The sequence below is a fragment of the Trichoderma evansii genome (genome assembly GCF_050947405.1).
Source record: "Trichoderma evansii strain SZMC 28006 chromosome Unknown GGI43scaffold_26, whole genome shotgun sequence".
Classification (NCBI taxonomy): Eukaryota; Fungi; Ascomycota; class Sordariomycetes; order Hypocreales; family Hypocreaceae; genus Trichoderma; species Trichoderma evansii.
In genome coordinates this window covers 265,016-291,392 of record NW_028145180.1, presented here as the reverse complement: position 1 = coordinate 291,392, position 26,377 = coordinate 265,016, and the positions used below count along the sequence as shown (strand labels likewise).

At 46.3% G+C, this 26,377-nt stretch overlaps 8 protein-coding genes and 2 non-coding genes across 10 annotated transcripts; 6 read left to right on the top strand and 4 right to left on the bottom strand.

Annotated features, from left to right (window-relative positions):
- Positions 1-3,630: 3,630 nt before the first annotated feature.
- Positions 3,631-6,038, top strand: GGI43DRAFT_220444 (uncharacterized protein). Its single transcript, XM_083200343.1, has 2 exons — positions 3,631-3,958; positions 4,110-6,038. Exons 1-2 carry the CDS (start codon positions 3,918-3,920, stop codon positions 5,938-5,940), a joined length of 1,872 nt encoding a protein of 623 aa, XP_083056534.1. The 5' UTR covers positions 3,631-3,917; the 3' UTR covers positions 5,941-6,038.
- Positions 6,039-7,291: 1,253 nt separating this feature from the next.
- GGI43DRAFT_220377 (acyclic terpene utilization AtuA family protein) lies at positions 7,292-9,389 on the bottom strand. The gene is made up of 3 exons (XM_083200342.1): positions 9,103-9,389; positions 8,070-9,042; positions 7,292-8,015 (listed from the first exon to the last, which is right to left on the bottom strand). Exons 1-3 carry the CDS (start codon positions 9,271-9,273, stop codon positions 7,438-7,440), a joined length of 1,722 nt encoding a protein of 573 aa, XP_083056533.1. The 5' UTR covers positions 9,274-9,389; the 3' UTR covers positions 7,292-7,437.
- A 919-nt stretch (positions 9,390-10,308) lies between these two features.
- On the top strand, positions 10,309-11,130 carry GGI43DRAFT_387655 (chromo domain-containing protein; the record flags this gene model as incomplete). Its single annotated transcript, XM_083203962.1, has 1 exon — positions 10,309-11,130. The coding sequence occupies one exon, from the start codon at positions 10,309-10,311 to the stop codon at positions 11,128-11,130; it is 822 nt and encodes a 273-aa protein (XP_083056532.1).
- Positions 11,131-11,468: 338 nt separating this feature from the next.
- On the bottom strand, positions 11,469-11,558 carry GGI43DRAFT_t197. Its single transcript has one exon. It is a non-coding gene; the product is annotated as a tRNA-Pro (tRNA).
- A 105-nt stretch (positions 11,559-11,663) lies between these two features.
- GGI43DRAFT_t196 lies at positions 11,664-11,753 on the bottom strand. The gene has a single exon. It is a non-coding gene; the product is annotated as a tRNA-Pro (tRNA).
- A 41-nt stretch (positions 11,754-11,794) lies between these two features.
- GGI43DRAFT_415926 (Zn(II)2Cys6 transcription factor domain-containing protein) lies at positions 11,795-13,918 on the bottom strand. The gene is made up of 3 exons (XM_083207207.1): positions 13,040-13,918; positions 12,444-12,939; positions 11,795-12,377 (listed from the first exon to the last, which is right to left on the bottom strand). Exons 1-3 carry the CDS (start codon positions 13,481-13,483, stop codon positions 12,061-12,063), a joined length of 1,257 nt encoding a protein of 418 aa, XP_083056531.1. The 5' UTR covers positions 13,484-13,918; the 3' UTR covers positions 11,795-12,060.
- A 101-nt stretch (positions 13,919-14,019) lies between these two features.
- GGI43DRAFT_415924 (M20 family metallopeptidase) lies at positions 14,020-15,755 on the top strand. The gene is made up of 2 exons (XM_083207206.1): positions 14,020-14,492; positions 14,569-15,755. The coding sequence occupies exons 1-2, from the start codon at positions 14,165-14,167 to the stop codon at positions 15,543-15,545; spliced, it is 1,305 nt and encodes a 434-aa protein (XP_083056530.1). The 5' UTR covers positions 14,020-14,164; the 3' UTR covers positions 15,546-15,755.
- Positions 15,756-18,207: 2,452 nt separating this feature from the next.
- GGI43DRAFT_415921 (uncharacterized protein) lies at positions 18,208-21,376 on the top strand (the record flags this gene model as incomplete). Its single annotated transcript, XM_083207205.1, has 7 exons — positions 18,208-18,874; positions 18,943-19,249; positions 19,312-20,276; positions 20,341-20,655; positions 20,726-20,907; positions 20,966-21,047; positions 21,105-21,376. Coding segments are annotated over exons 1-7 (2,477 nt in total), but the record flags the coding sequence as incomplete, so codon positions are not given.
- A 259-nt stretch (positions 21,377-21,635) lies between these two features.
- On the top strand, positions 21,636-24,438 carry GGI43DRAFT_220122 (glycosyltransferase family 90 protein). Its single transcript, XM_083200338.1, has 3 exons — positions 21,636-21,980; positions 22,032-22,448; positions 22,497-24,438. Exons 1-3 carry the CDS (start codon positions 21,672-21,674, stop codon positions 24,276-24,278), a joined length of 2,508 nt encoding a protein of 835 aa, XP_083056528.1. The 5' UTR covers positions 21,636-21,671; the 3' UTR covers positions 24,279-24,438.
- Positions 24,439-25,846, top strand: GGI43DRAFT_220123 (DUF3626 domain-containing protein). The gene has a single exon (XM_083200339.1). It carries the CDS (start codon positions 24,598-24,600, stop codon positions 25,720-25,722), a length of 1,125 nt encoding a protein of 374 aa, XP_083056527.1. The 5' UTR covers positions 24,439-24,597; the 3' UTR covers positions 25,723-25,846.
- Positions 25,847-26,377: the final 531 nt, after the last annotated feature.

Here is a 26,377-nt window from a genome sequence, read left to right as displayed (position 1 = left end):
TATTTGGAATGAGAGAGAGTTGTTGGCCGAGCAAGGACAAACACAAGAATGCGCGCATTGAGGCAGGCCTGCTACTCTAGGGTGACAGTGGCGGCAGCAGGCTCCTCATGCGATTCCACACGACAGATGAAAGGAAAAGCTTGAGACTGGCCATGGCAACAAGGTTGACAAGCTTTGCTGTAGAGCGTTTTGCTCTGAAGATGGTGGCCTCGCCTCACAACAGCCTCAAGCATCTTAGCGCCAACTATGCGTTTATATTGAATTTCACTCATACAGGTCCGCGTAGTCTCAGCCTCCAGTCTGGACGAGGGCTTGAGGGACGGGTTGGAGAAGATGAGGAGAAGAATGAGTGGGGTTAATATATTTTATACGGAGCCCTCCGCGTTAGATTTTAGATGCTGGTAGGCAGCGATATGAATTGCAGGATTATGATTTCGATGTCCTCGCCGTGATGCTATTGGTGCAAGTACAGCCCGTTTGTTGACGTCGTATTTCTCTAGGATTTGAATGATACCGTCATGTTGCGTGGCCAGTGAAGGGAGATGCAGACAAATAATACGGCGTACGTTGTGCTGTTTCTCCGCAGTTCATGTCATCTCCTGGCTGCAGGTTGTGTGAGTGGACACCGCCGAGTAGCGCCTTGGAGTTGATGAAGCGGGATGCAGCCAGAACTAGAACTGGCCCGCACTCTGGGGCGGATACTTGTCTTCCAATTTTTCTTTGAGCGTCGAATCCCAAGCGGCCAACCTGCTGTAGGATTCCGAAGTGGGCTGACGGGGCACCCTCTGTTAGGTGAGTTGAGCAGCCGTTTGATGAAGAGGAACTTGGCCTCGGCCAAAGGGGGGAGGCACAAGGCTGTCATTGGCGAATTCGATGAGAAACGAATTTCAAGACAATCTTACGCAGCCGTCTTTGGTACCATAATGTTGGCGGTGGCTGCGGGGCCCTGTCACCCACGATATATTGTCCAATTTCCTTGCCATGTGTACGAGATGCTGTGCACAGACGTAGAGCTAATTTAGAGTAAACATACGAATGTAGTTCTAATATGCAATAGCAATACTATGAGTACTTGTGGTAGTGGGAGAATAAGCCCCAGATATAGACCACGATAGTGATGGTGGCGATGCCTTGATGCACGGCGTGGCGAGCAGCAGGGAAGCTTGCGAGGCAGGGTCTCTCTATCTGTTGCATCTGACAGTCAGCTTTTGACCGATCCAACACCATGGGATAACCCTGAACTGCTGAGCTAGCCTCGCAATGGCCTAGCAAACTTGCTCTCTACCATACGTATGTACGACTCCGTAATCCGAAAGCCGGAATCTGCTCTCAACTCTACGAATACCATCAGCTTGTACTGGCACTTATACCACAAGCACAAAGCACTATTGGCTCTCTTATACCGGAGCTGCTAAATGTGCGGGCTGGCGGGGAATGCGTAAAGGTGCAGACGGGGAAGTCCCCATTCTGATGGAGATGACCTGAGCTTTGGGACGCGCCCCGGTCTCTGCAAAATGCTAACACATACGAGCACTAGAAGGCAATACCACTAGCAGCAGTACGAGGAGGATAGTGCTTCTTCTAGTGTCTTGTTAGTCCTGGCACCCACGCACGCTGTGATACCCACCTGCATGTGAAGCTGCCGCTAATAAGCAAAACGCCACGTTCTGCTCCCGACAGCCACAGCACGGTAGGTACGTAATAGTGCGGCCCGGTGTGAAATGAAGGGGATGCTGAAATTAAAGAAAATTTTTCTCATGCCTTGCATTCGAGAATCTGAGGCGCGTTGGTCGGTGGAAGTAGCCGAGAGGTAGTCTGAGCCAAATCATTTACAAGTTCAAGTACCACCATGCACCTAAAAAGCCAGCTGAAGATCCAATTGACAGGGCACATGCAAATACTACCCAGCACTGTACCAGGTCTGCAATGATGAGTAAAGATCAATCCATCAAATCCTTGTATATCTGCACAGTGCATTTATATGCTTTATACGAGTATCCGTACCTGGCCTCTTCATAGTCCGCCCCCGGACTGTTTAGAGCAGGTACTTTACTGGGTGGCCTGACTCGAGATGGTTTGCTAGCGATATTTGGCGTCACGTTATCAAATTCTGCGATTCCTCGCAACAGGGCTGACAACCGGTTACGCGCGGGAAAACTGGGCGAATGCAGAGAGACACTGAGAAAAGCAGGGATTCCCTTTACCCATGGCTCGCCTCGGCTGTCGTCTCTTCTGCCTCTCCGCTTCTGTCTCTTGTAAACACACATGTACTGTAAGGCACCAGTGAGCTATCGTTTCACCAACCTTCTGTGACAGGATGGATGGGTGAAAAGGTTGTGTGGAAGACAAGGCCGGTACGAAGGAGGGCAGATCCGCGGTCGTCACATCCGCGATGCGCCAGTAGCAGCGCATCTCGCACTTAGGCCTATTCACTCACCAGGGGCTCGTTTCTCAGTTGCTGTCAGACAGGATGACGAGCAGCTGCTACTGGTCCTTCTACAGCCTTGCATCGCCACTCATTGTATAATACGGGCGGCGTGATTTCATCCTGTTAATGGCCCAGGCAACAAGTAAGCTAGGGCAAGCGGCTGGAGAGAGCGAGACCCCGGAAAGCAGCTGTTGGACTATCCTGGTTGGCCGGCTGAATCGTCAACGCTTGACCGGTCCCTCCCACGGAAGAGACCACCCCACAAGCCGCCTGCTGGCTCGTTGGTGCGGAGAGAACTTCTCGCTGCTCGGCCTCGCTGCTTGTTTCGAAGATACATGTTTGATATTTCATCCCATACTCGATCGAATGCCGGCGTCAATGCATGGCTGCTCTCCGCGGCAGGCTTCCGTCGCCCCGGAATGGTCTGAGTAAACTAGTCGAGTTCATGAAACGACAACAGTTCGTGGTTGTGTAATCGTGCGTTGTAACAGGAGAGCTGCACGCATGAATTACATGCTGAGCTCTCTGTACATGCCTCAGTGCTCGCAGTGTGTCACACACACACCCATTCTACTATGTCACTCTCTGCAGCTACAGGGTGTTCACAAATAGGCACTGGCCAGGACTTGGTTCCCTCATCGGGTAAAAAGGAACATGCACAAAGAGCGAAGGCCGGGTGAACTGGCGCCAGGGGTCCCGCCGAAGTCCTGCCTCTGCACCTATCAAAAAACTACGCAGCCCTTCCCTCCGGCCAATTGGGTCTTGGTCTGACCAGTGGCGTGTGGCGTCTGGCCCAGCGAAATTGGGGCCCCGACTGGAGGGTCTGGAGAGCAGGCATCGCCAAAAACTCTTCCCCATACGGAGCTCACCACCAATCTTCATACATATTGGACATGGGTCCCGTAGCGTCTCCATCAAGCCTCTCCATTTCCATCCAAGCACCACAAACTTCGTGGTTATAGTCTGCTACCAACTCTTCTTAGCGGAGGATGCGCTCTCGGTCCGGTTTTTTTCCCCAAGCTATCGGCTGTTCCAGTCCACAGCTGGTTTAGACACCATCGATTGAAGCTTTCTTTTTCATTTATTTTCATTTGACAATCTCCTCGACAGCAGCTATTGCTACCACTTTACCCTTCAGAACCAGAAAAGCCTTTGCCTCAGGAGCCTGTCCCTGCTGCCACTCTCTTAGGAGCCATCCTCTTGGAAGCCACCCTGGTCGAGTTGTCAACACCGTCGCTTTCCAGCCGAGATACACTCCGCTCTTCTTCAGCTCCTACTGGAATCTGAGTCTGCAAGCGAGAAACTATTATTTTTCGCCTCTTCCCCATGAAATAGTCCAGTCACTTCTCGAAACCTTCATCTACCTACATCACCCGTTTGTTGAACCCCGCGGGGAAAAAAAGACAACACTCTCTCTTTGCTACACCACCTCGGTCTGTTTACCCTTTATCAGGTCCACAGCCGAAATCACCCCAGCCCAGCCAACAACATGGAGCCTCCTCCATTTGCTACAGATCTGGATCGGATAGCGTGAGTCTGCCTCAACCCCCTTTACTTTTTTAGTCTCGAGACTTGATCCGGGGCTCGACCGGTCTGGTCAGACCAAGCCAGTAGCCTACGCTACCTATTCCAACCGCAGGGATCCATGAGGCTAATGCAGTGCTTTTTCTTTATAATCCAGAGACACCCTGCGTCGTATTGACACTGGTGCTTCAGCTCAATCGTCTCGGCATAATGCCACATCATTTGACCCCAACAGAGATATTCAAAGGAACTCAGACATCATGAATACTGAACCTCGCTATCACGCCGCTACTCGCGACTTCCCTGTGCCTCCCCCGTCCAAGGGCGAGGCCGTCGCTCAGTGGCTTGAGGAGAGCGACGATGTAGTCGAGCAATACCACATGCCTTTGCAGAGAGATTCAAGAGGATCTCTTCCCCGTCGACCGCCGTCCAGGGATCGACCCTTAACTGGTCGACGAGAATCGCTCAACTCACAACGCAAGCTATCCAACGCATCATCCAACTACTACGCCTCAGGATATAGCCTCTATCCTGCCCCATCAAAGCCGTTGCCGGCAATCCCTACTCCTAAAACCGCCACTCACCGGGTACCCTCCCGAGATTCATCAGATAGATCATCTATCAGCACCCATCGCTCCTCTCAGGCCTCGCAAACCACCTCAACTCCAGATGCCACCACCGTCAGCTTCTCGCCGACACCTCGCCGCAACAACAGGTTCCCTACTAATTTCTACAAACCTCCGGATCCCTCAGAAGCTCTCCCTCCACCTCGGAAGTCGTCTCGTCCAGCTGAAGTTGTCTTCTGGAAGCTCCTTCAGTCAGACGATAAGAAGAACGGCCCTATCCATTACCTGGACATGTCCTCTAGCCTATCCACCATAGCGACTAAGCACGGAAACAACATCATCAAAGTCTGGTCTACGGCTGGAGGAACAGTTCAACAGATCATCAAGTTTTCTTCTTACACGGCAGCGCAGTCTCGCTCTCGCGAGTATCTCATTCGTAGCCACGCTATTCTTGCAGAGCCCACCAATCTCATTGCTATTGCCACTCGCTTTGGCAGATTAATTGAGATCTGGAACTGGTCTAAGAAGAAGTGCCTGCAGTCAATTGACGATGCTGATCGTTGGACCTCTGCACAAATCGAGTCATATGATGGAGCGTTGTGCTCTTTGGCTATCTATGGTGGTGAAAAGGGGACCATTGATCTGTACAAGGCGACGCCGGAGAAGAAGCCTTTTGTCAAGTCGCGTACCATCAACCTAAATCACGTTGAACTACCATTTATGCCTCAGTATCCAGAACTTGCATTATCAACGACAAGCCCTCTGCTTGTCATTGCTGCTGGACCACGCCCCCCACGTCAAGGTCATCCACCCCCTGAAAAGGAGACGCTGTTAGTTGCGTGGGATACTACCGAAGGCCAAAATAAGCCATACCGAATCGCAAGGCCTTGGCAACACAAGGAATTAGATACAGCTATTCCATCCGACCTGGTCACCTACGGAAGCGCCGTCGTATCCATCTGGATTCCTGCTTCTTTCCGTGCAGTGCCCGCCACAAATGGTGGTACTGGCTTCAATCTTAGTCCAGTAACTGTTCCATACCGCTATGTTCTGGTGTGGGATCTTGCAGCCAACTCAACACGCACCTTTGGCATTCCTAACACGATTTCTTGTGTGTCTCCAGACTGCCGCTTTGTGGCCTATTGCCATGCAACTGGAACCGATATTGGTGCTCGCGGCAGCATTGTCATTTTGGATGTTATGACTGGCAAAGAGGTTTGGAGCTGGCCAGATCCAGAAGCTTTGGCTATTGACTACACTCCTCGCCCTGGCTTCGAACAGTTCGATGACCTTTCTCGAGTTTCAGAGCTCTGTTTCTCTGCGGATGGAAAGTTCTTGAATGTTGGTGATTTGGAGGGCCATGTTGGCATGTATGAGCTGCGTGAATCTACTGGAGATAGACTGCAACTCCACATGATTTAGTGGGAGCGCGAAAGAAAAAAAAATATTATGAAACTACCTTTTTACGATATGGGACTTGGGAAATGTCTTGTTTTTTATGAAGCTATGCTTGGTCGCAATGAACTTTTCACTATGTTTCTATGCTTGGACGACCGAGGAGGAGGGGTATAAGCTGTAACAATAATATCAGATACCACGGGTTCAAAATTGGCTACTATTACAATTTAATTATTTCTGACGAAATATCTTTATCTTCTAAGTGATTAATAGGTGTAGCCTGCATCCCTGTAAAGAATGAAGGTTTTGCATGTTGAAGTCGGGATATGGCTTTAGATGATGGCTTCGTGGCGCAGAAAATTTATCCGAACATGATGGTAATTTCTACAGCGAATTCTTTACATTTTTCAAGGTTTCAACAATCTTGAAGTGCGCAGAATGACATTTTGCGTGCTGCTAGCTTTCAGAGGTTACGATTCTCATACACTTTTTGTAGAAATTAGGCTCCACCCAAGCTCCAAACAGTTTTTCACGCCCCCATCGTCATTCACCCCACGATTTTCTATAGCGATCTTAATAACTCTAATAGAAACCGCCTAGAAAAAGTCTAGTAGGTTGTGAGCTGTAATTTTATCTTTTATTAGCTCCAGCCGCATATTACGGGATGGACAAGTGACGGCGATCCGATCATGGCTGCTGGGCGATCAATAAGATGGCCATTTGCAGCCACGTGTGTGCCAGGGTTGGGGAGCTTACGGGCCCACTGCCCTGGCTAGGTCATTTTGCCTGTTTTAGGGTGGGACGGAAGGGATTCTTCACTGCATCGTTGTTAGATAAGATTAACAGGGAGGAGCTGTCAATCTATCTTTAGAAGAAAGATGGGATTTTGGATACTCCAAGCTAGGACCAGGTTGCATACATGTAGTTATACCCCTGTCCTTGGTTTCTAATTTGGCAATGCATGTGTAACATTGAGGACCAAAACTTCTGCTCAGCTTGTCTACTCGAAGTCATATCCAAAGAGAGAACTCTCATTATTTATCGTAGTTAGCTTGCAGCTTGTATTGCTATAGGGTTAATTTTAGCGCTGTACTTCTAGGAGTTGAGAGCGGCTTCCGATTGTCACTATCCTAGACACAGTGCCGTACTTTTGCACTACCCTTCAATTCAGCAACAGAGACTAGCATTGCTATCTACAAAATTCTTTGAGTGTATTTAGGAGGTCTTATTCTTGGATCTTGCCAGATCTACACATGGATAGCAAAAATAATTATGTTCCATTTTACGACTCGCTTATGCTCTACGCTCTACCTTATTATCTAGGAAATTAGATCATTTAACGCATTGTTTTGTTGCTATGCGCATAGGCACTAACTATATTCTTTGAGGGTAACGTATGTTTTATAATAGATACTATATAGAAGTGATCGTTTTCGGATTGTGCAAAGCTACTACCAAGAATAAAATTCCTAAACACTTTGGCTTTTGATGTGTACATCTATAACTGTCCGAGTTTGACAGCTAAACACTCCCATCAAAAAGCTTCTGTGGAATATCGACGTGGACTGCCCGAATGAATTCTGCGAATCCTTTGCCCAAGTTGTCCAACAAGCTAGTGCTGGTAACGCCCCTGCCCAAAGACCCATACACCACAAAATGAACGGCATAGATATTAGGAAACTCGACTCTCTCAAGGAAGTACCAGTCTTTCCAATCCTTCCTCATCAATGATCGCAGCCTATCTTTGGTCATGAAGGAGCGAAACCATTCCCATTGCTCGGGTGAGTCCACAAATAGGCCGATATTTACATTACCGCCTTTATCGCCTGAACGCGCAAGGACGAGATCACCTAAGGGGCGATTGACAGTTGGGCCAAAGCTCTCTAGAGATACGGGATCCGTGGTTTCATATTTTTGTCTTGATGCCAGCGGCTCTGTCTTACTCGGTGGGGGGATAGAAAAGCAAAGCGCCTCTTCAGCCGAGGCTTTACCCAGTATCGTAACAGTCTCTTTAATCTCATTTTGAGATACAAGAGCTGGGTAGTATGCAAAGAACGGTTTTGGTGATAATTGGCGAATGTCCATCGAAAAATGCATGCCTAGCAAAACCTATGGTAAGTTTTTGAACATATTAAGTATAAAAGGGTGAATACCTGGAAAATGGGACATGAATTGGTAAAACCAAGCCATGTGCAATCTACTCAACACGTGTACATCTTTCGATTGCGCAAATACGCGCATATACGTGGTGGAAGCAAGCTGTGAATCGGGATCTTTCATCGGAGTTCCAATCCGCTGGAATTCCAGCACGTCAAACTTATCTAGTATTCCCCATTCTTTAAGGGTATCCTTTATCTGTAGTTCTTGGACATCCCATTTATGATCTGTAGCATACCCGCTGGCATTGATCGGAAGCTCGCACTGATAGCCTCCCTTGTAGAAGACCGCAAGTTTTGTAGTAGGTGGAGGCGGGTAGCCTTTAACGCCAGATACAAGAACCCGATTCTTCGATTCTTTGGTGACGGTTATTTTGGAAATGTCCGCCTTTACGTCACTGTTTAGATAAACGTCTCCTTGTAGCTCATATAAGAATTGACATTTGACTGTGGCGGGAGTGACAAATCCGTTTAGAGCGTCGTGTTTAGTAACCACACAATCTCCGTTAGGGAGAATTTCCGCAATGCCAGAGCCCAATCGCAAGAAATCGCTAGGGGGGTATTTATAAGCACCAGCAAAGTTGCCGCCTGTAACATATGTTGAGCATTCAATCAGATGACCAGCGATTAGTGATCCGGCCAGTTGATCAAAATCTGATTCAGACCAGTTGTACCACCAAGCAGCTGCTCCGATAACTGGTGAGGCATCGGAAACCCGGCCACATATGAGAATATCGGCACCTTCATCCAAACCTTTCTTAATCGCGCGGTAGCCAAGGTATGCATTTGCAGCAACAATCGGCATCTCCTTCGGTGATTCTAGGAAAGAAGCTGTGTCTTTGGCGTATTGGACATCTGGATTTGCTCCATCAAGATGCGCAAGAGATTTGGAAATTAGGTGATGGACTTTATGTATCAAATTGTCTCCCTCAACGTAACCCACGCGGAGCTTTAGACCTTTGAGTTTGATCTTATCTGGTGAGTCAGGTATGTAATACAACATTTGAGAGCTTGGTATAAGGGACTTTACCATTTTATGGAGCTTTTCAGCCAGTCCTTTAGGGTTCATTGCGCCACCATTGACAACTATTTTTATTCGCTTTTCGTTTATCAGATCCAAGGACATCTGGATTCCATCAAATGCGGATTTTATCCAGCCAGGCCCATTTGACTGTGCACACTCTATTGCGCTGCTAGCCATCGTCGCCTCTATAACACCAGGTCGAAGATAATATTGAAGTCAGCCATCCTCATATACGGGTCCATTCACACATCCATGTAAACGTGTACTTTCAAGGCCCTGCTGACCAACGTACCTGCGAGATAATCACCCGTGATGACATTCACAGGGCCATATTTGGCCTGATTGTACATCAAAATGCCCGGATCGGCTGTCAGTGGAGTGAAGATTGTTAGTAGTGAAACAAGATAATTATGTATGTAGATACATGTATCGTGTTCATCATACTGAGGGCACCAGAGCAGTTGGCGATACGAACTGGTCTGGATGATACCGCACTCTCAGGAGCCATATTGGAAGTATTCAGAGTAAGAAATCGTATATGTCTAAAAAGCTTAAAGTATGTTAAAATTTAGCGAAGAGATAAGGTAAAATTGTAAAAGGCAGTCAAAGGAACAGCATGAAGCGAGAGGAAACGCATGCACATATATAGATTGAGGTTTCCTCGTGAGCAACTGTTTGCGTAATACCCAAAAAAAAAAAAAAAAAAAAAAAAAGCACAACTAATCTTGATTATTCCGATTACATATGTCTATACATACCATGCTTTAGCAGTGAATGGCGATCCTACTTCTCTTGCTGGTGTTTCCCATCCAGGCCTCGGGTGCAACCTCAAATTGTGGAGGCCCGCCCTTTTTGCTGCCCCAGTACCTCATTGATCAGGCGATGTTTTACAAACATGGGCATTAGTGATGGAATTATTGAATCCTGTGAACTCAATTGAGAGTTATTGCGAAGAATGTATAAACAAGCCCAGGGCTCCAATAGGGTCACGTGATGGATCTCCCTTCGCTGGGGAGATTCGCATAACGTCATGCCGAGAGAGTCGAGGCAGTTGCGAAAAACTGCTGACTAAATTAAAGTAAACAACAAAGACGCGTATCTTCAAATGCAACTTCAATAAACAATTTTCTCTTCTTGCTTTTCCATTCCATTCTCTATTCTCTCAGCAGACGACCGCGACAAATCTGCGGTGCGGTCACCATGCAGTCCATAATGGCGGCTATACCGTCTGTATTCACCCCAAGCAGGGCCACTAGAAGCTCACCGCGAAATTCCTTGGGGGCAAACTCCAGTATTGGAGCGCCAGACTCTCCGCGTCTCAAAAAGAAGACACCAGGGTCGAATAGGCGCAGGTCGTTTGCCAGAAAGCTCATCGATGATCAAGAGACATCTCCGCAGAATCGGGACAGGGATAGCAGCAGCATGAACGTTGCGGGTGAGGAGACAGGGGAATCACTTCAGCTGGAACAAGATGAAATAGTATCATCTACCCCTCGCGTGCGACCCAGCCCAGGGAGTGCCACCCGCAGCAGCAAAAGAGCTGCAGCTAAAGCCACAGCAAGCCCATCTGGCAGCCGAGCCAATGCATCCCGTTCTGGAAGGATCTCGGAAATTTTCAATCAAAAAGATATAGGAGTGCCAGAGACTGAAGAGGACGATGGCGAAGAGGAATACGGTTTCAAACGTTTCATCGGGTACCGTTGGGCCGATAATTCCATTGAGATCCAAGTCAAGTGGGATACAGGTGAGACCACCTGGGAACCAGAAACCATCTTGCACGAAGATGTCCCCGACACTCTCTTTCAGTACTGGCGTGAACAAGGAGGCCGGCCGTTAAACCCCGTGGATCCAGAAATGTATGAAGTGTTTGCCATTCGCAAGCACAACGGGAATCGCACTAAGCTAATGGTTGAATGGGTTGGGTTTGAGCCTTCTGAGGCATCATGGGTATCTCGAAAGACTGTTGAAGAAACGGCGAAAGATATTGTGGATGCGTACTTTGAGAGCGTGAAGACTACAAAAAGGAAGAAATAAAGGTATAAACTGGATGGGTTTGTACGGGGGTGTATCATTCATTATATGTGTATTAATATAGCATATGTACGTGGTGAGTATAATGAGGGAGAATAGGCGCAAGTTAGAATGACTGTTTATAAATATGCTACAATGAGACAGTGGAAGTATACGAAATTGACAAGGGCTGGCCTATACAGAATAATAAACCGGGGCAAAAAATATGATACCATATGCATAGTATGTTGCAGACCAAACACGATGGAGTGCATCCAGTGTAGGAAAGCTGTCGAAAAGAAGTGTAAAAAAAGTGTAAGAAAAAGGAAACAGCCCCGAATGTCTTCGAGATCATCTGAACAGGGTCTGGCCGGGGATTGAACCCGGGACCTCTCGCAAGCAAGCTGTAGGGTTTTCCCTAAGCGAGAATCATACCACTAGACCACCAGACCTAAGAAGTTGATGGCCAGGTAGGACCGTAATCAGCTCATCAAGATTTGCAACTGGATGACGATGGAAAAAAGAAAAGACACGAGGTCAAGATGGAGGAAAAAGAAGGGTCTGGCCGGGGATTGAACCCGGGACCTCTCGCAAACAAGCTGTAGGGTTGTCCCTAAGCGAGAATCATACCACTAGACCACCAGACCAGTTTTCATCACGTGATAAGTCGAACAGATACAGAGGTAAATGCATTTAGAAGAGATCAGTTTGGAGTGGATGCGAAAAGGAGATACTTCATGCTCTGTAGACCAGAACACAGCATTTCCTGTCTGTTTAGCTGTTAGAGCTAGTTCTTTGCTATTAATTAGAAACATTATATTATGTGGTTCCATAGCACATCTCGGCGTAAACCTGCATGCTTCAACATGTATAACACAAATGAAATTAACAGAGCTGCAAGGAGCCTGGGAATATTTAGAGTTGATTCTGAAATGTGTGCCCCGTCTAAGATCCCTAGGGGCTGAGAAGATATCGTGCGTCTTGAGTAGCAAGTATTTCGCAATACTCCAGTGGCCACTCTGAATATTTTTGATACGAGAGAGGCAGCCTCTGAGCCAGGTCCTTTGTCCAATTAATGATGACTGATTTCCTCCCTGGATATTTGGGTTCTTCAGATTTGGAAAGACATGCGTTGCCGAGCACGTAGTCTAAAAGAAACATGTGAATGAGTAGGAGATGGCCAATGTAATTTTCGTTGTCGACGAATAACATGAATTCTTGGTTATTGAAAGTGGTTGGAAGAATGAATAAGTTGACAAACTCTCTCCATGCTATAAGTGGCAACAAGCGGTACCGGATTAGCGTTAGTGAATAGCATCAATAGGAGTACTACATACCTTCGACACATGAGGTGCGTAAGTTATTTACGCATCTGATTATAGATTCACAGTATATCAGCTCGGTTGGCTTCTCGCACAAAGGCCTTAGTCTCAGAGCTGACGAATGAAAACCTTCGATGACTGGAAAATTTTTCGGTTGTTCAGTAATGAGCCGCTCCAGTGACCGATCATGCTCCATCGGTGTGAAATATTTAAAGATGGATATTTCATAATTTGCAATCATGGATGTGGCAACCAAGTTGCCTCCTCTCGTCGTTGTAATGTAGTCAACCATGCTGTCTGGCAAGAGAGATGATTGAGTGACAAGACATATTATTGCTGCAAGTAGTGCATCTGCATCGGCTGGCTTTGTAGGCGGCTTATCAAGCTGCTCATTTACAAGCTTCATAGCGGTGATGCGATGCTGCAAGGCTTGCGACGTATAGTCAACGCTGCCGTGCTGGGATAAGTGTGATGCCCCAAGACCCAAGACAGCGTGTGCAAGAAAGTCATACTAATAGAATACGCACTTGGTGTTAGTCAAATTCATGTACACAAGATAAATTGGGTTGCACAGCATAGCGAATTACAATTCGCTATCAAGATAGCCTCACCTGGTGTGACATGGCGGCAGCGTCCATCCATACATCTTTCCTTTTTAGCGGTAGAGTTGGGAAGGCTGCCAGGATGAATTGGTGGTAAAATCGCAGATCCTCCAGCGCAAGAGTAGACAGTGCAGCACGCGGAGTGAGAGAGGAAGAAGAGGATGATGACGACGAGGAACTAGAAGATGAAGCTGGTGTTGGGTAACTGCAATTCAGTCCAAGGCGACAACAAGGCGAACAAGCAGGTCGCAACTCATTGCATTTCACTCTCCTCCGTTTGCAATTAAAGCACCCAAGGCGCGATTTGAAGTGACCGCGGCGACTAAGAGGCTTGTTGGATTTGCGCGCCACATCATTTCCATTTGCTAAGCCTTGCTCGGATAGAGACTCATGTAAGTCGACAGATGAATCGTCTGAAGGGTTAGGACTTCCGCTATGCCGGGGCTGAGGCATAGTGGCAGGTTGCGTCCGCCAAACGGGAGGAGAAAGAAAAGAAAGGGAAAGTAAAGAAGCGAATAGTTTGATTCTTGTTGCTATCGCGGCTGGAGAGGCTGAATCGATCTATTGTCTAGTCCTGAGCGCGAAGGACTCATCACGCCGTTGTCGCAATCGGCTCAGCTACTCAATCGCAGCCAACGCCGACAGAGCAGGAGTTCCTCGACTCTCTTAAATACCCTTCCGGCTCAAGTTGGCAAAACCCGTCTCGAAAGTTGGAAGACCCTCAGGTGTCTTGCGCACTAGAAACTGGGCCGGCTAAGCGCGTCCTGGACCACCTTTAGGAAATATGCCACGAAGCGACAGCCGATATGACTCTGCCAACATTCCCAGTCTCACGCTGCGACAGACGCTTCCATTAAGTTGAAGAACCAGGAAGATCCGCCACCAATGAGAGTCGATGCACGTGATGAGTCTGATACCTGTACACGCCTCTGCGTCCCCATATTGTACCCCTCGCTAAGGATCCCGATGGTCTGATAGGTGGCATTTTTGGCTATTTAGTTGCTACCCTGCAAACTACGAGACAGAAGCAGCAATAAGATTCGGACGCGTCCCAACCAACCCGTCGGGATCATTTACCGGGCTTACCAACTTAGCTAAATATAGTCTAAAGCCTACTATTTGCCCAACAGTGCAATGGCGCCATTCGACGAAGAAGACGATGGCTTCATTCTCGTGTCCTATAACGATGATTCTATTGATCAGCAGGAACCGCGATTCCTCGACGCTATTAGCCAAGCGGTAGACAATCTCCTTGAGGACTTTTGGCCAGTAAACAAGAAGATCCACGACAACCCAGAAAGAGGATACAAAGAGTTTATCGCCCATGGTGCCTTGACAAAATTTATGAAGTCCCAGAACGGCTGGGCCGTCACACCGTCTGCTTACGGCATGGAGACGGCTTGGGTTGCTGTGTTTGACACAGGAAAACGCGGTCCCGTCGTGTCATTCAATGCCGAGATGGGTGAGTACTTGCGCCGCACTGCGCCGCACTGCGGCAGCTCCCTCGAGATAGCAGAAACCGACTCTCTTGGTGATAGACTGTCTTCCCGGCATCGGCCATTCGTGTGGCCACAATCTCATCGCTACAGCATCCGTGCTCGGCGCCGTTGCTGCGGCTCAAGTAATGAAGCAATACGAAGCCGCCGGAAAAGTGGTTCTATTCGGCACACCGGCAGAAGAAGGTGGAGGAGGAAAAATTAGGCTTCTCAAGGCGGGAGCCTTTTCTGACCACAACGTCGACGTGAGCCTCATATCTCATCCAGGGATTACCCCGGATGCAGCATTGATGAGGACGACAGCATATCTGCAGTTCCAGGTCGAGTATTTTGGCCGCGAGGCTCATGCGGCAGCCAACCCATGGCTCGGGATTAATGCACTGGATGCCCTAATCGCAGGATATAACAATGTGTCAGCGCTCAGACAACAGATTATGCCGGAGGATAGAATTCAGGGCTATATCACTGATGGTGGCATTGCACCCAACATTATCCACGCCTATGCCGCCGGTAGATTTGTTGTTAGATCAGATACGCAGAAGCGCCTCGAAGAGCTAAAGGAAAAAGTATATGACTGCTTTAGAGCCGGTGCACTGGCCACAGGAGCTAAAGTGACAATTACGGAGCGATGGGGCTATAAGAACCACATCCCGAACCGACCAATGGCGCGATCTTATACACGCTATTTCAATGCCCTTGAGCCACCAGGTAGGATTGCAGAGGACCAGGATGTTGACGATGGACGAGGCAAATCACAGGCAAGTACAGATCAGGGCGATATCAGCCACGCAATGCCAAGTTTAAGCCCAGCGTTTCAGTTACAGCCTGGGCCGAAAGGCCAAGGTCCGCACAATCCAGAATTTGCCGAAGTTGCTGGAACGCGGGATGCATATGTGAGGGCGTTGAGGGTAGCGAAAGGATTAGCTGGAATTGCACTAGACATTGTATTTACCGAAGGCCTCCTCGAAGAGATTAAAAGCGAGTGGAGGAGTATGATTACTGGAGAGCGTGTGGATTAGTATTGTCATTGTGTCGATTGACAACGTTTCGACAATATCAGCCGAGTTGAAGAATCTCGTATAATTTCCATTAATGGGTAATGCCGGCTAAATCACATAGATTAGCGCTTACAAACTATTGAAAACACTCCATATCTATATACGAGAAATTCATGCTCCTCGTTTCATAAACTATTGCTCATGGTGTCATGCCAATACATGTCAATGCACAGTACAGGTAGCTTTCAGTGTCAGAACTGATTGACCATATGGGCAAGTAGACAATACTCTTCAACGATGCCTTGTATACATACGCAGAGTAGCCACTTCTGGGTATGTTGATACGAAGTCGCGATGTCTATTGGTCAGCTGGATGTAACTTGTAATGGCCAAACTGTTGCAACTTAACAATCTAATTACAACGTTACAATAGTAATTACACCCAGCAAAGTCAGCAACATTTGATAGATTGAGTTAACTGCCAGGTCTGAAATATAATTATACAACCTGTCTTGAATAACGTAATCTCGTTATTAAAATGTTATACTACACTAGCCTGTATTATTATGGTATAAGCCGCAATATTGTAGTTGATGTAAACTATTTTGCAGTTGATGGTTATGTGCCTCGTTATAAATAGTATTACTAATGTCGTAGCTTCTGGCTCTAAATAAGCTACTATTTGTCAAGGCCGTTGTTATATTATGTGAGAAGAAAGCTACGTTTTTGCATTTTTCAGGCACATACATATATAGAGATATATCTTATTCGAATGGTTATGATTTTTATGAGGAGTTGTCTCTAATTACGTTCTATATTTAGTCAAGGATGAAACCATTTATATTACTTAACGCCGGCTATACTTGGTTACATCTTGCGAGAACTCACGCCATCTTTTCTATGTAAAATAGATGCCTAACCTGGACTTGAAATTTTTGTCTAGGCCGCAAGAAGGGTTTGAAATAAGAGCTTAATGATGGATCCGACCTTGACTCTAGTTCTTGGTATGCCTTCATCAAATATACATTCAATAATGACGACAGTCATCGAAGCGGCTTAACGCGAAGTGCTAAGCGACAATCATTATGAGCTGTTAGGCCTTTCCAATTTAAGCGACTCCAATGCAGCTGGGGACAAATAATTAGTTCAACAACATAAGTTTTCTATTACAGAGATAGTGCCGACTCATATGGACCTTTATACAGACTTGTTCATGCAAGCTAGCCTAGCTCTTGTGGCTTGCGGCTTTACCATTTTCACTGGCTATATGCAAGTAGGATCGAACATACTGTCAGAGCCCACCCTGCAGTCTACTGTATCTACTTGTAGATCCCTGTCCCATCACGGAGAGATATCACTGCCGAGATGCAAGGAATTGGGATGGCTTGATAATAGGATTTATCTTATGCATCGATGATCCAACAACGCTTAACTATGCTCGGAAAAAGTATGTCAGTGATTTATATGATCTTATTGGAGAACATTTTATCGTTACGAAGGCATATTACGAACAGCAAAAGGATGCATTTTTACGTAAACAAAAGAAAAGTCATATCGAATTTTGGCTTTATAAATAATGAATGTGGAGATTATTTAGAAGTATTCAAGCTCTAATTTTCTCATCTCTTCAAAATTACTCTTTTCAATTTGAATCTAGGATGGCATCAAAAAAGTATTCGCTATCTTACTAGCAATATTTCATAATGGAATTAAGATATTGCTGCGGCCGCTAGGAGTCCATCCTTGATAAGCTTGTAGTTTTTGATCTTCACTGGTCGGCATTAGATACCATTTGCAGATACATACGAGTGACACAGTAGGGAGTTTTGACTGCCATCATTCTAAGGTGCGGAATAGGGCGGAATAATCGCCGAGACAGTGTGTAGCCGACATGTCGCAGACAGGGCGTCTTCCGCTAATCCACAGATGCTGTGGCCAAGGCTTTGTCCTTGTGCCGTGATCCGTTGAATCTGCCTCGCCTTAGGCATTTGTAGTGACGTGTTCAGCTTTGCATTCCACAGCTTGCAATGCTATTGACATGATAAGGACACGATAGCTGCAGTCTGCCTTTTAAAATGAGGCGAGCGCTCTTGTTGTATTACCCACTTATTCGAATTGGTGTCCAGCGAGCGGGGGAAGTTCCCCGATCGAACCGATGCATGTCTTCGCTCTGATCAATTCGCATTACTTCATATCTCTGAACTGGCGAGCCATCATTGGAGAGCCTTGGTTTGGACTGATCTCATGATCCAATCTCTAGGCTGATTTTTGTTCTAGAATGATTCTACACACATGCAGCGCTAAACTCATCCGATCCTGATCAGCACCTTGTTCCTCTGTGGAGACAAAGTTAAGCCTATCTCAAAATCCAAAATTATACATACTATCTATTGGGAACCCTTTGTCAGATCTCCAATCAGATAGCCCCCGCAAGAGGATACCAAATAGCTCTTTAGATGCAATGTCACTCCACCGCGTCATATCATCATGTACTAGTCCGTGCATGTATTCCAGCTGAGAACGAATGGTCACGGGTTCGGATTTATTCGCTGATTTCTCATCAACAACACTCAAATTAGCCTCGTACAGCAACATCCTGCTTCCTAGCTGCTGATATTGAGTATAAATATAACCTTTAGTTAATAGCCTAACATAGCTTCTTTATCTTTATATTTTCTTCGCATCCAATGTTGATACTCATATATATTTGTAAAGTGACTAAAAACATAAAATGAAAATTGACAAACCGGAGACGCAGACCACTGGTGAAAATACCATGGATTCGGACCCGCACCCGATCTATTCTATTATGATGGACAACTTGGCTGTCAATGACCAAGATGCGAATGACGATGATGTTGGTGAAGCGACGGATGATATCAACGCAGCCTTTACAAATTTATCCTTCGAGTCAAGCATCACGGATCACCTTGACATAAGGTATGGCATTTCAGAAGACGCTTGTCTCGCCCACCTTAAGCTTCTTCATGCTATTCAGTCCATGAAACAGGAAATCGGCTACACCGATGGACTCTGGAATCTCTGGAACGACCGCGGAAGATGGGCAATGGATGATTTACGGGCCGATGCCGATTGGACAATGATTCGCACGCTTGAAAAATCCAATTCCAAAACCGTGACGCGGGCCGGCCAGAGCAGAATTCGCGAAAAGAGATGGGCAATATTTGTCGCCCGCGCAGTTGACCGATACGAGGCGTGGTGGAATTCTCTAGTGGAAACCGATATGCTGCTGACCGAAGAAGATATGGCGGATCCTGATAGCTACAAGTATATGAAATTTCCAACTTCTCGAAGATTAATATGGGAAGAGAGGTTGCTACCACCCTTAGGTGAGAAGATGCATCAAGTTCTTAAAATTAGGATAAACTGACAGACTTCCGTTTCTTTTCCTCAACAGATGTGCTAATGATTCTTCACACCCACATGCTTAATCCTCGCTCTTTCTTTGAAGATGCGATCCGATATGGCTTAGGGACATTTTGGGTTTCTGGCATGCCGTGGAAGTTAATTCACCAAGCGATTGATGTAGATTTCAATTACAATGTGTCTGATAATGCAAAATGGCATTGGTCGACCACGACTGGGCGTCGCTGGCGGAACCACAAAGATCCCATGACGAGGGTAGTTAAGTGTCCATTCTGTCAAACGGATAATGAAGTTCCATGGACAACCTGTGGAGTCAATAAAGACGCAAAAAATGAAGAGTAAGCCAAATTCCCTGCAACGCTTTGACTATGGATATGTGTATGCTGAGTCTCACTCTTAGATTTACTGGTTTAATTGGTAGCGGTTTTGGCGATGGCAAGTTTAATCACAAATGCTCTTCTTGCGGATATGAGAATTACAAAGAGCTTCTATCAGTGTCAAAATTTGTTGCCGATGCTTCTGCCCTCTTAGAACGATCCATACCGATGCCGGGAACCATTCTTGACCCCAAGTATGGCCGTCCCGAGCTCATAACTGACGATATCCATGGTCTTAGGACTCCCAGGACGTTCCCTAATCGCATGATCAAATTAGAGCTGCGAAATAGGATTCTAGAACTCATCAAACCACCGACCGAGACAGACGAGAAGACCACAGAGGAAAAATCCAAGAGCAAGCGCAAAAGCAAAAGTAAAAGCAAAGACAAAGACGAAGCCAAAGAAGAAGAAAAAGATGAAAGCAAGACACCTTCTCGGTTAAGCATGACCGCAGTGAGAGATATGATCCAGGAGACTTTATCAGACTATAAAAAGATCCGAAAGATAGACTCGGACACAGGTATGTTTGGTCGCTACCAAATACATTCCTGGGCTGGAATCGCAACTCGCAAAATGATGAGCCGATACTGGCAAAATTTCTCTCCATTTGCGCTTGATCTTTGCGCTGCCGTTATGCGCCAAGGTGTCTTCATCGAAAAGATGGTAAAGATCGATTGGCTTCACAGTCCCAACGCACGAGATACCATGACGCGACTCATTACAAAATATGACAGGTTCATACAAATCATGGGAAAGCATCCTACTAAGATGGCTGTGCCGACACTGGACGTGGATTTGGCTTGGCACACGCACCAGCTTAATCCTTCGCATTATTACTATTACACAGTTTCGAAAACAGCAAAATTTATTGATCATGACGATAAGGTTGATGAAGACAAGCTTAGTAGGTGCTTTGAATGGACGACGAAAACGTATCAAAGCATGTTTGGAGAAGTATACAGCGAGTGCACATGCTGGTATTGCGAAAGTGAGTTAGCTACCTTTCTGCACTCTTTTCAACAGCTAAGCTAATGATATGGCCAACACAACAGCAATTCGTTCCTCGCAGATATCAGGGCTTGGCAAAATGCTCGGCGTCTCAAGCAATGACAAACTTTCCGACGCTTTTCATGCGTCTGGTGTAGCTGAAACGCATTCGCCAGGCACATCGGCTCATATTTCTTTCCATAATGTTGTTAAAACAATAGAAACAGCGGACCGACAGAAACTCACGGCGAGAGTGCGTGCACGACAGCACCAGTGGTTGGATCAAGAGTACAAAAAGGCAGCAAAGAGGGCCGAGAAGAAAGGTCGAACATTGCCTCCCAAAAAAGATTATTTTACTCTATGGGGTACTAACTACACCAGTAAGTGCCGTTCTGTTAATCCTTTCTCAAGATTTCCAAGTCCTTGCTTCGAATCTAATGCTATATTTAGTGTACGGACCCTATCCTTTCCCCCCATGGTTTGCACCTGGGATTTATTACGGATGGGATCCATCCATAGTGCATAATGGCGTAGGAGCGTGGGCGAATTGTGCTGTCTACACGTGCGGCAATGGGAGCATAGCCGCTGGTTCTTGCGGTGGCCCTGGTGGATGTATCAATGGTAATGGAGGGGTATGTCACGAACAGTCCTCTGCTTAAGCGTATATTTACAGATCTGACAATCTTTTAGACTTGTGGGGCCAGCGGTGCTGGTGGGAGTGTGGGAGGAGCTGGAGGAGGAGGAGGCACTGGAGGATGTGGAGGAGGCTGTGGTAAGTCATAATACTCTGTGAATACTTTGAAGATTTGACACTGATTCGTTTGTTTAGGCGGTAGCTGAATGAGTGGGTGTTTGCGTCTTTGGTTCACTATAGCAATAGCCGCAGTCGTTATCCTTCATCTAAGCCCTTGTAACTTGTTCTATCCTGATATGTCGATATTTATTGGCGTTCAATATAAGTGTTTTGTATATATTACCGACGTATGCTTCCGCTTCCAATAGGCAGGTAATGTGATTCGACTAGTTACGTTTTAGTTGAAATGCTAAATGCTCAAGCGATGCTTTATGTTATATGTTATAGATCTTTATGGCGAAAGTGGCTGTATCTCAGGCCCGGAACCATACTTATACTAAAGTTTTCGAGCTGAAAGCCCATATTTTGTAAATGGTTTTCGTTATTACCGCTAATCTAAACTTTAAAATAGAGTTTGTGCACCAGTACCGGATTTATGCTCAATTCAGCCACAATACGAGATATGTAAGATACCTTGGAAGTGAGACATTTCAAGGGAGCGTCATACTCCCACGCGCATCTTGCCGCGTTCTTAATTTTATTTTCTCGATACATGAGAGATATATTGGCATTTGCGACCCTTCCAGCAATTCATGTATAGCGATGTGGCTTCCATGGACGGTCAACACTGAGCTCCTTAGTGGATATGCTGGAGCGGCCCTGCTCTGCGCTACGCTGGCGCAATGGCTGTCTTCTCCAGGGCTGGAGATCTACTCGGAGATCTTATGCTGGGCTATTTTACCTGTTTTGATGAAATGCCAGAAGAAACTAGAGCAAGGGCCAATACTAAGGCCATCAGTCTATGGAGAGCCGCTTGCACCATCATCACCTCCATCGTCGCAATGGATGTTTGCTGCAGGTATTGCCGTACTCTCATCAATTAAGATGGAGACAAGCGCAATCCATTTTTTTGTAAGAATTATGGCATAAAATATGAAGTGAATATGTACTGAATCTCAACAGCCAATATTGACGCCTCTTCTTATGGCGACCCAGAGATACTTGGGATGTATTTCTAAGCTGCCAACTGGTCCATTTTCGCTTCTTACCAGCACAATTTGCGGAACCACTCTTATTTCTCTTTTTACCATATTCACTTTCTCAGATTGGGACATTCAGGCATCTCTATCTTCTATTACTTTGGTCGCTGCTTTGTTCATGGTATACGCTGCTCTATCGCCAAAAGGTGGAACGTTTTCGCGTCTTCCATCCATCAACTTCGAGTGCGCCATACGCTCTCTTTCCACCCGCATTGTTATCTTGCTATTTTTCATGTTGTGTATATCTATTATTTTCACTGGATTTATTAGAGCGAACCCGATTCATCTGCTTCTTTTAGGCATACTGAAGGCCTTGACTTGGTACTTCATTGCCAAAGTGGTATGTCGCTTTTATTATCGAACTTTCTGGTCGCTAACTATTATGCAGGCTCAAAATACATCTTGGGTTATAGGTATCCTTATTACAACATTTTCAATTGCATCTACGAGTAATCTTTCCAACAAGGCGTCTGATACTGAAGCTGCTACCTGGGTCTTGGCCGCAGTCATGGCACTTGGCCAAGTTATTTCATCTTTACCGAAGCAAGCAAGATATAAATCGGTATTGTGGATGTTCGGTTTAATCTCATTTGTACCCTTTTTATTAAATCTTTGGATGATTCGCAACACGCAACAGTCAGCGAGGGTCTTCGGCCCCGAACAAGAGCATCCTGTTGAAGCTCTAGTACGCAGCGGCAATATTCATTTTGATAATCTGCTTGAAAAGCAGTCCAAAAATTATCAAGAAGCCGTTACAGAATACCAACGTCGATACGGAGTCAAACCTCCGCCTGGATTTGAAACTTGGTACGAATTCGCAATCAGTCGTCAATCTCCTATAATCGATGACTTTGATGCTATATATCAGGCTATCTCGCCACTTTGGACTCTAAGCGGACAACAAGTACTAGAAATAATGAACCAAGTCTATTATGTGCCTAAAAGCGAGATGTGGTTCTGCATGTACTATGGGGCATACGCTCAAACACGGTGCATGCACCCGGATCGATTTTACGACAGACATATTGAATATCAGTTTGATAGACTGTTAATGGGCTTCAGTGGCGTTCTTCCTGACATTAGATTTCTCTTCAATCATTTTGATGAACCGCGAATTCTGATTCCCACATTGGAAAAGGAAAAAGTTGATTCCTATTCACTATTTAATGTTAAAAAGATGTCTAAGCGACCTGTTTGGGATGAGGTCACAAAATTTTGTGCGTCTGGAAAGAAGCCAAACATTACGGAGGAGATACAGACTCCCATAGAGGTATTTGATATGCCTTTTGTCACCAACCGCTCTTCTGCTATTGATCTCTGTGAGCACCCAGAGTACCGCAACATGCATGGTTTATTTATGAGCCCAGTGAGTTTTTCTTTGGTCGAGGGGCTTGTCCCAGCTCTCTCAACTGGTTCGCCTTCGACGATGGGAGACATTTTATTCCCCAGTCCAGCATATATCGAAGAAGAATTTACATATGACGATACGAGAGAGATTAGTTGGGAAGAGAAGAGGAATAATCTGTACTGGGCCGGGTCCACAACCGGCGCGTTCGCTTCAGATGCAAATTGGTCATCTTACCACAGACAAAGATTTGTGAAACTGGTGCAAAATACAGAGCGCCAGCAGTATTATTACTTACGGCAGGTTGATGGAATGATACAGCGTGTTGCATCCTCATTTCTAAACGGGCGATTATTCGATGTTGCTTTTACACGAATATTTCAGTGCGAAAGAAAATACTGCAGAGGTCAAGCAAGGACCTTTAAGATTGGTGGATGGGCTGATAAAGACAAAGCACTTCAATCGCGATTAGTCTTTGATCTTGATGGGAACGGCATTAGCGGCCGCTACTATAAGCTACTGGCATCAAAATCGGCACCATTGAAGCAAACACTGCTCAGAGAGTGGCATGACGACCGTCTCGTACCATGGGTTCATTATATTCCCGTTAGCCAAAGTCTAGAAGAATTGCCAGAACTTGTCTTCTACCTAACATCCACAGAATCTGGCCAACAGCGGGCCAGAGAAATTGCAGAGCAGGGGCGGGATTGGTTCTTTAAAGCGCTGCGAGAAGCAGACATGTCTGTATATACCTATCGACTATTGTTAGAGCTAGCGAGACTACAGGATCCGAACAGACCAGCGGGGCTTCCTGCGGCTGTGTAGTCTCGTCTAAATCGTCTATAAGGTACCTTTTGATGGATGGCAGCTGCAGCTAAGCTGGGTCCTGACTCATCTAACGGTTTCCTTTCGGTCAATAGTACCCGTCATAGCATAGCCAACTAACTAGAGACGAACTAAGCAGCTAGCAGCCACACAATTGGCTCATAGCTCCAAGACCTTGCAAATCCTACAGATGCAAAGCCAACTTTACTATTGTGACTCACGCGCGGCCGGCTGGTAAGGGTAAAATGAGTATCACAGCTATACAAAGAGCATCATCATAGTTTTGTTTCTCTCGTTTAATTGGATATAACTGTTTAATATGTCATCGTCAGCGAATATTGCACCAGCGCTGCATCCATTTCAAGCAGCTGCCATTGCCAACATCAAGGCTCAAGCGGTTGCGCTTCGGCCGGATGCATTGGATACGATATCCCACATTTTTCGCATGTCAAATGTGCCAATAGAGGCACTAGACGATGTTCGACAAGCTATTGCCCAGCAAGCTCGTATTGCGCTGCATTTTCATCCAGATCGTCCGTCTCACAGCGGGCACACAGTCGTTGAAGCCCTACTAGAAGATGGCATTTACAGAAATCAATTTGAGACTGGTATCTCAAATGGTCTAGTAGCAACGCAGCTGGGTGGTCCCCGCGACGACTGGGAACGCAATCTCTTCAGTGGTGCATATCATGGCTCCAACGTCACAGGTACCACAGAGAATGTCTTCAACCCGGCACTACGGCCTAAATATGGAGCTCTGGACCTTGTGCGTAACTCTGACGGCCCTGCTCCACGATTCGGCTCCTGCTATTTTTTGCTTCGGCCAGAAGTATCATCCCGGTCAACGTTTACATACGGTGGGTCGCAAGCGGCTCCAAAGGATGTAGGCACAGTTGATGAGTTCAACGCAATCCTAGCTGCACTACTGGAAGAATGCTTCACAAGAGATACCGCATTGGGTGTAGAAAATGTGAGGCCAAAAGGGATGCTGGAACTTATCAAAGGATTGAGGAAGTCGACCCTTGTAGAAGCCAATTACAAGAGGCTACCAAGCCGAAACCTGGACCACTTAATCGAGGCGCAGATCCACGGCGACCTTCTTCTCTCGCGAGATGTCGAAGCTCTCGTTGTCGATCCATTATTCTTTATTCGCGGCGATACTGGGCCACTCCTCAAAAGCCTCAGCGAAACATATGGGTTTCCACTCTTTTCCCACCACGGATTCGAGTTGCTGGTAGAGAGTTGCCCGAATGACTTCCGAGGACCAACAATGCCGTCTTTGGCAGCAAGGATTGCGTACAATGGCAAAATTGACGTGCAGGTAATTGGTGAAGGTGTAAAAAGTCTAGTCGCTGACGCAGAGCAATGGGCGGATAGAGGAACTATTGCAGAAGTTTTACAAGAGCTTAAATTACTGTGGCATGTGTTAGTTCGTTATGGTTAAGTAGTTGACTAACTGGATCTATTTAATGAATAGTGATCAGTTAGTCCACTTAGGTTTGCGCAACTTCGGGTACAGTACGAGACGGAGCAATTACCTCACTTCCCCTAATTGTCTAGCTGATCAATTCCTAACAATTCTAGAGCTACGCAAGCTTCGAGCTTCTCTCTGGCTGATACCCAGATTGATTGATAAGCCTATTTAGAACCGCACTTTACGATGCTGACGCGGGAAAGAGTCAGCGATTCATAATGACCCAGTCTATGCGGGTAATCGGCTTGATGAACTTTATTAAAGGGCCCTGGACACCTTTTCTGCTTAGCCTCGGACTCTCGGGGCGGGCCATAGGATTCGATAACCCCCGTCGGAATTTGACCCGGGGGGCTGTCAGTACGAAGCAGAGGTAGTATTGCGGCTGTTGTTGGTTGCTGCTGTCGGAAGTCGGGCGACGCGATAGACTTGTAGGATTAAGGAGCGTCGGAGCAATTGTCGAGGAGGGCGGAGTCTGTGCGGACTTTGGGTAGTTGTGATTCCAGGCTTCCTTTCTCTTTCGTTTCATTTCCCTTGAGACTTTCTTTTCTTTTACGTCGAGACCTTGTTTCTTTTACTCTTCTTCATCTCTCGATATGAATATAGACGCTTCTATAGTTGTTTCAAT

What these genes read in the sequence shown, in the direction of transcription:
- GGI43DRAFT_415924 (XM_083207206.1), top strand. Translation starts at nt 14,165, where the DNA reads ATGGCGCCATTCGACGAAGAAGACGATGGCTTCATTCTCGTGTCCTAT. An exon ending in GTCATTCAATGCCGAGATGG is followed by an intron (nt 14,493 to 14,568) that starts GTGAGTACTTGC and finishes TCTTGGTGATAG; the next exon opens with ACTGTCTTCCCGGCATCGGC.
- GGI43DRAFT_415926 (XM_083207207.1), bottom strand. Translation starts at nt 13,483, where the DNA reads ATGCCTCAGCCCCGGCATAGCGGAAGTCCTAACCCTTCAGACGATTCA. An exon ending in CTGCCGCCATGTCACACCAG is followed by an intron (nt 12,940 to 13,039) that starts GTGAGGCTATCT and finishes GTATTCTATTAG; the next exon opens with TATGACTTTCTTGCACACGC. An exon ending in ACGCACCTCATGTGTCGAAG is followed by an intron (nt 12,378 to 12,443) that starts GTATGTAGTACT and finishes TGCCACTTATAG; the next exon opens with CATGGAGAGAGTTTGTCAAC.
- GGI43DRAFT_220377 (XM_083200342.1), bottom strand. Translation starts at nt 9,273, where the DNA reads ATGGCTAGCAGCGCAATAGAGTGTGCACAGTCAAATGGGCCTGGCTGG. An exon ending in CTGAAAAGCTCCATAAAATG is followed by an intron (nt 9,043 to 9,102) that starts GTAAAGTCCCTT and finishes TCACCAGATAAG; the next exon opens with ATCAAACTCAAAGGTCTAAA. An exon ending in ATTCATGTCCCATTTTCCAG is followed by an intron (nt 8,016 to 8,069) that starts GTATTCACCCTT and finishes AGGTTTTGCTAG; the next exon opens with GCATGCATTTTTCGATGGAC.
- GGI43DRAFT_220444 (XM_083200343.1), top strand. Translation starts at nt 3,918, where the DNA reads ATGGAGCCTCCTCCATTTGCTACAGATCTGGATCGGATAGC. An exon ending in ACAGATCTGGATCGGATAGC is followed by an intron (nt 3,959 to 4,109) that starts GTGAGTCTGCCT and finishes TTTATAATCCAG; the next exon opens with AGACACCCTGCGTCGTATTG.
- GGI43DRAFT_220122 (XM_083200338.1), top strand. Translation starts at nt 21,672, where the DNA reads ATGTGGCTTCCATGGACGGTCAACACTGAGCTCCTTAGTGGATATGCT. An exon ending in CAAGCGCAATCCATTTTTTT is followed by an intron (nt 21,981 to 22,031) that starts GTAAGAATTATG and finishes GAATCTCAACAG; the next exon opens with CCAATATTGACGCCTCTTCT. An exon ending in GGTACTTCATTGCCAAAGTG is followed by an intron (nt 22,449 to 22,496) that starts GTATGTCGCTTT and finishes ACTATTATGCAG; the next exon opens with GCTCAAAATACATCTTGGGT.
- GGI43DRAFT_220123 (XM_083200339.1), top strand. Translation starts at nt 24,598, where the DNA reads ATGTCATCGTCAGCGAATATTGCACCAGCGCTGCATCCATTTCAAGCA.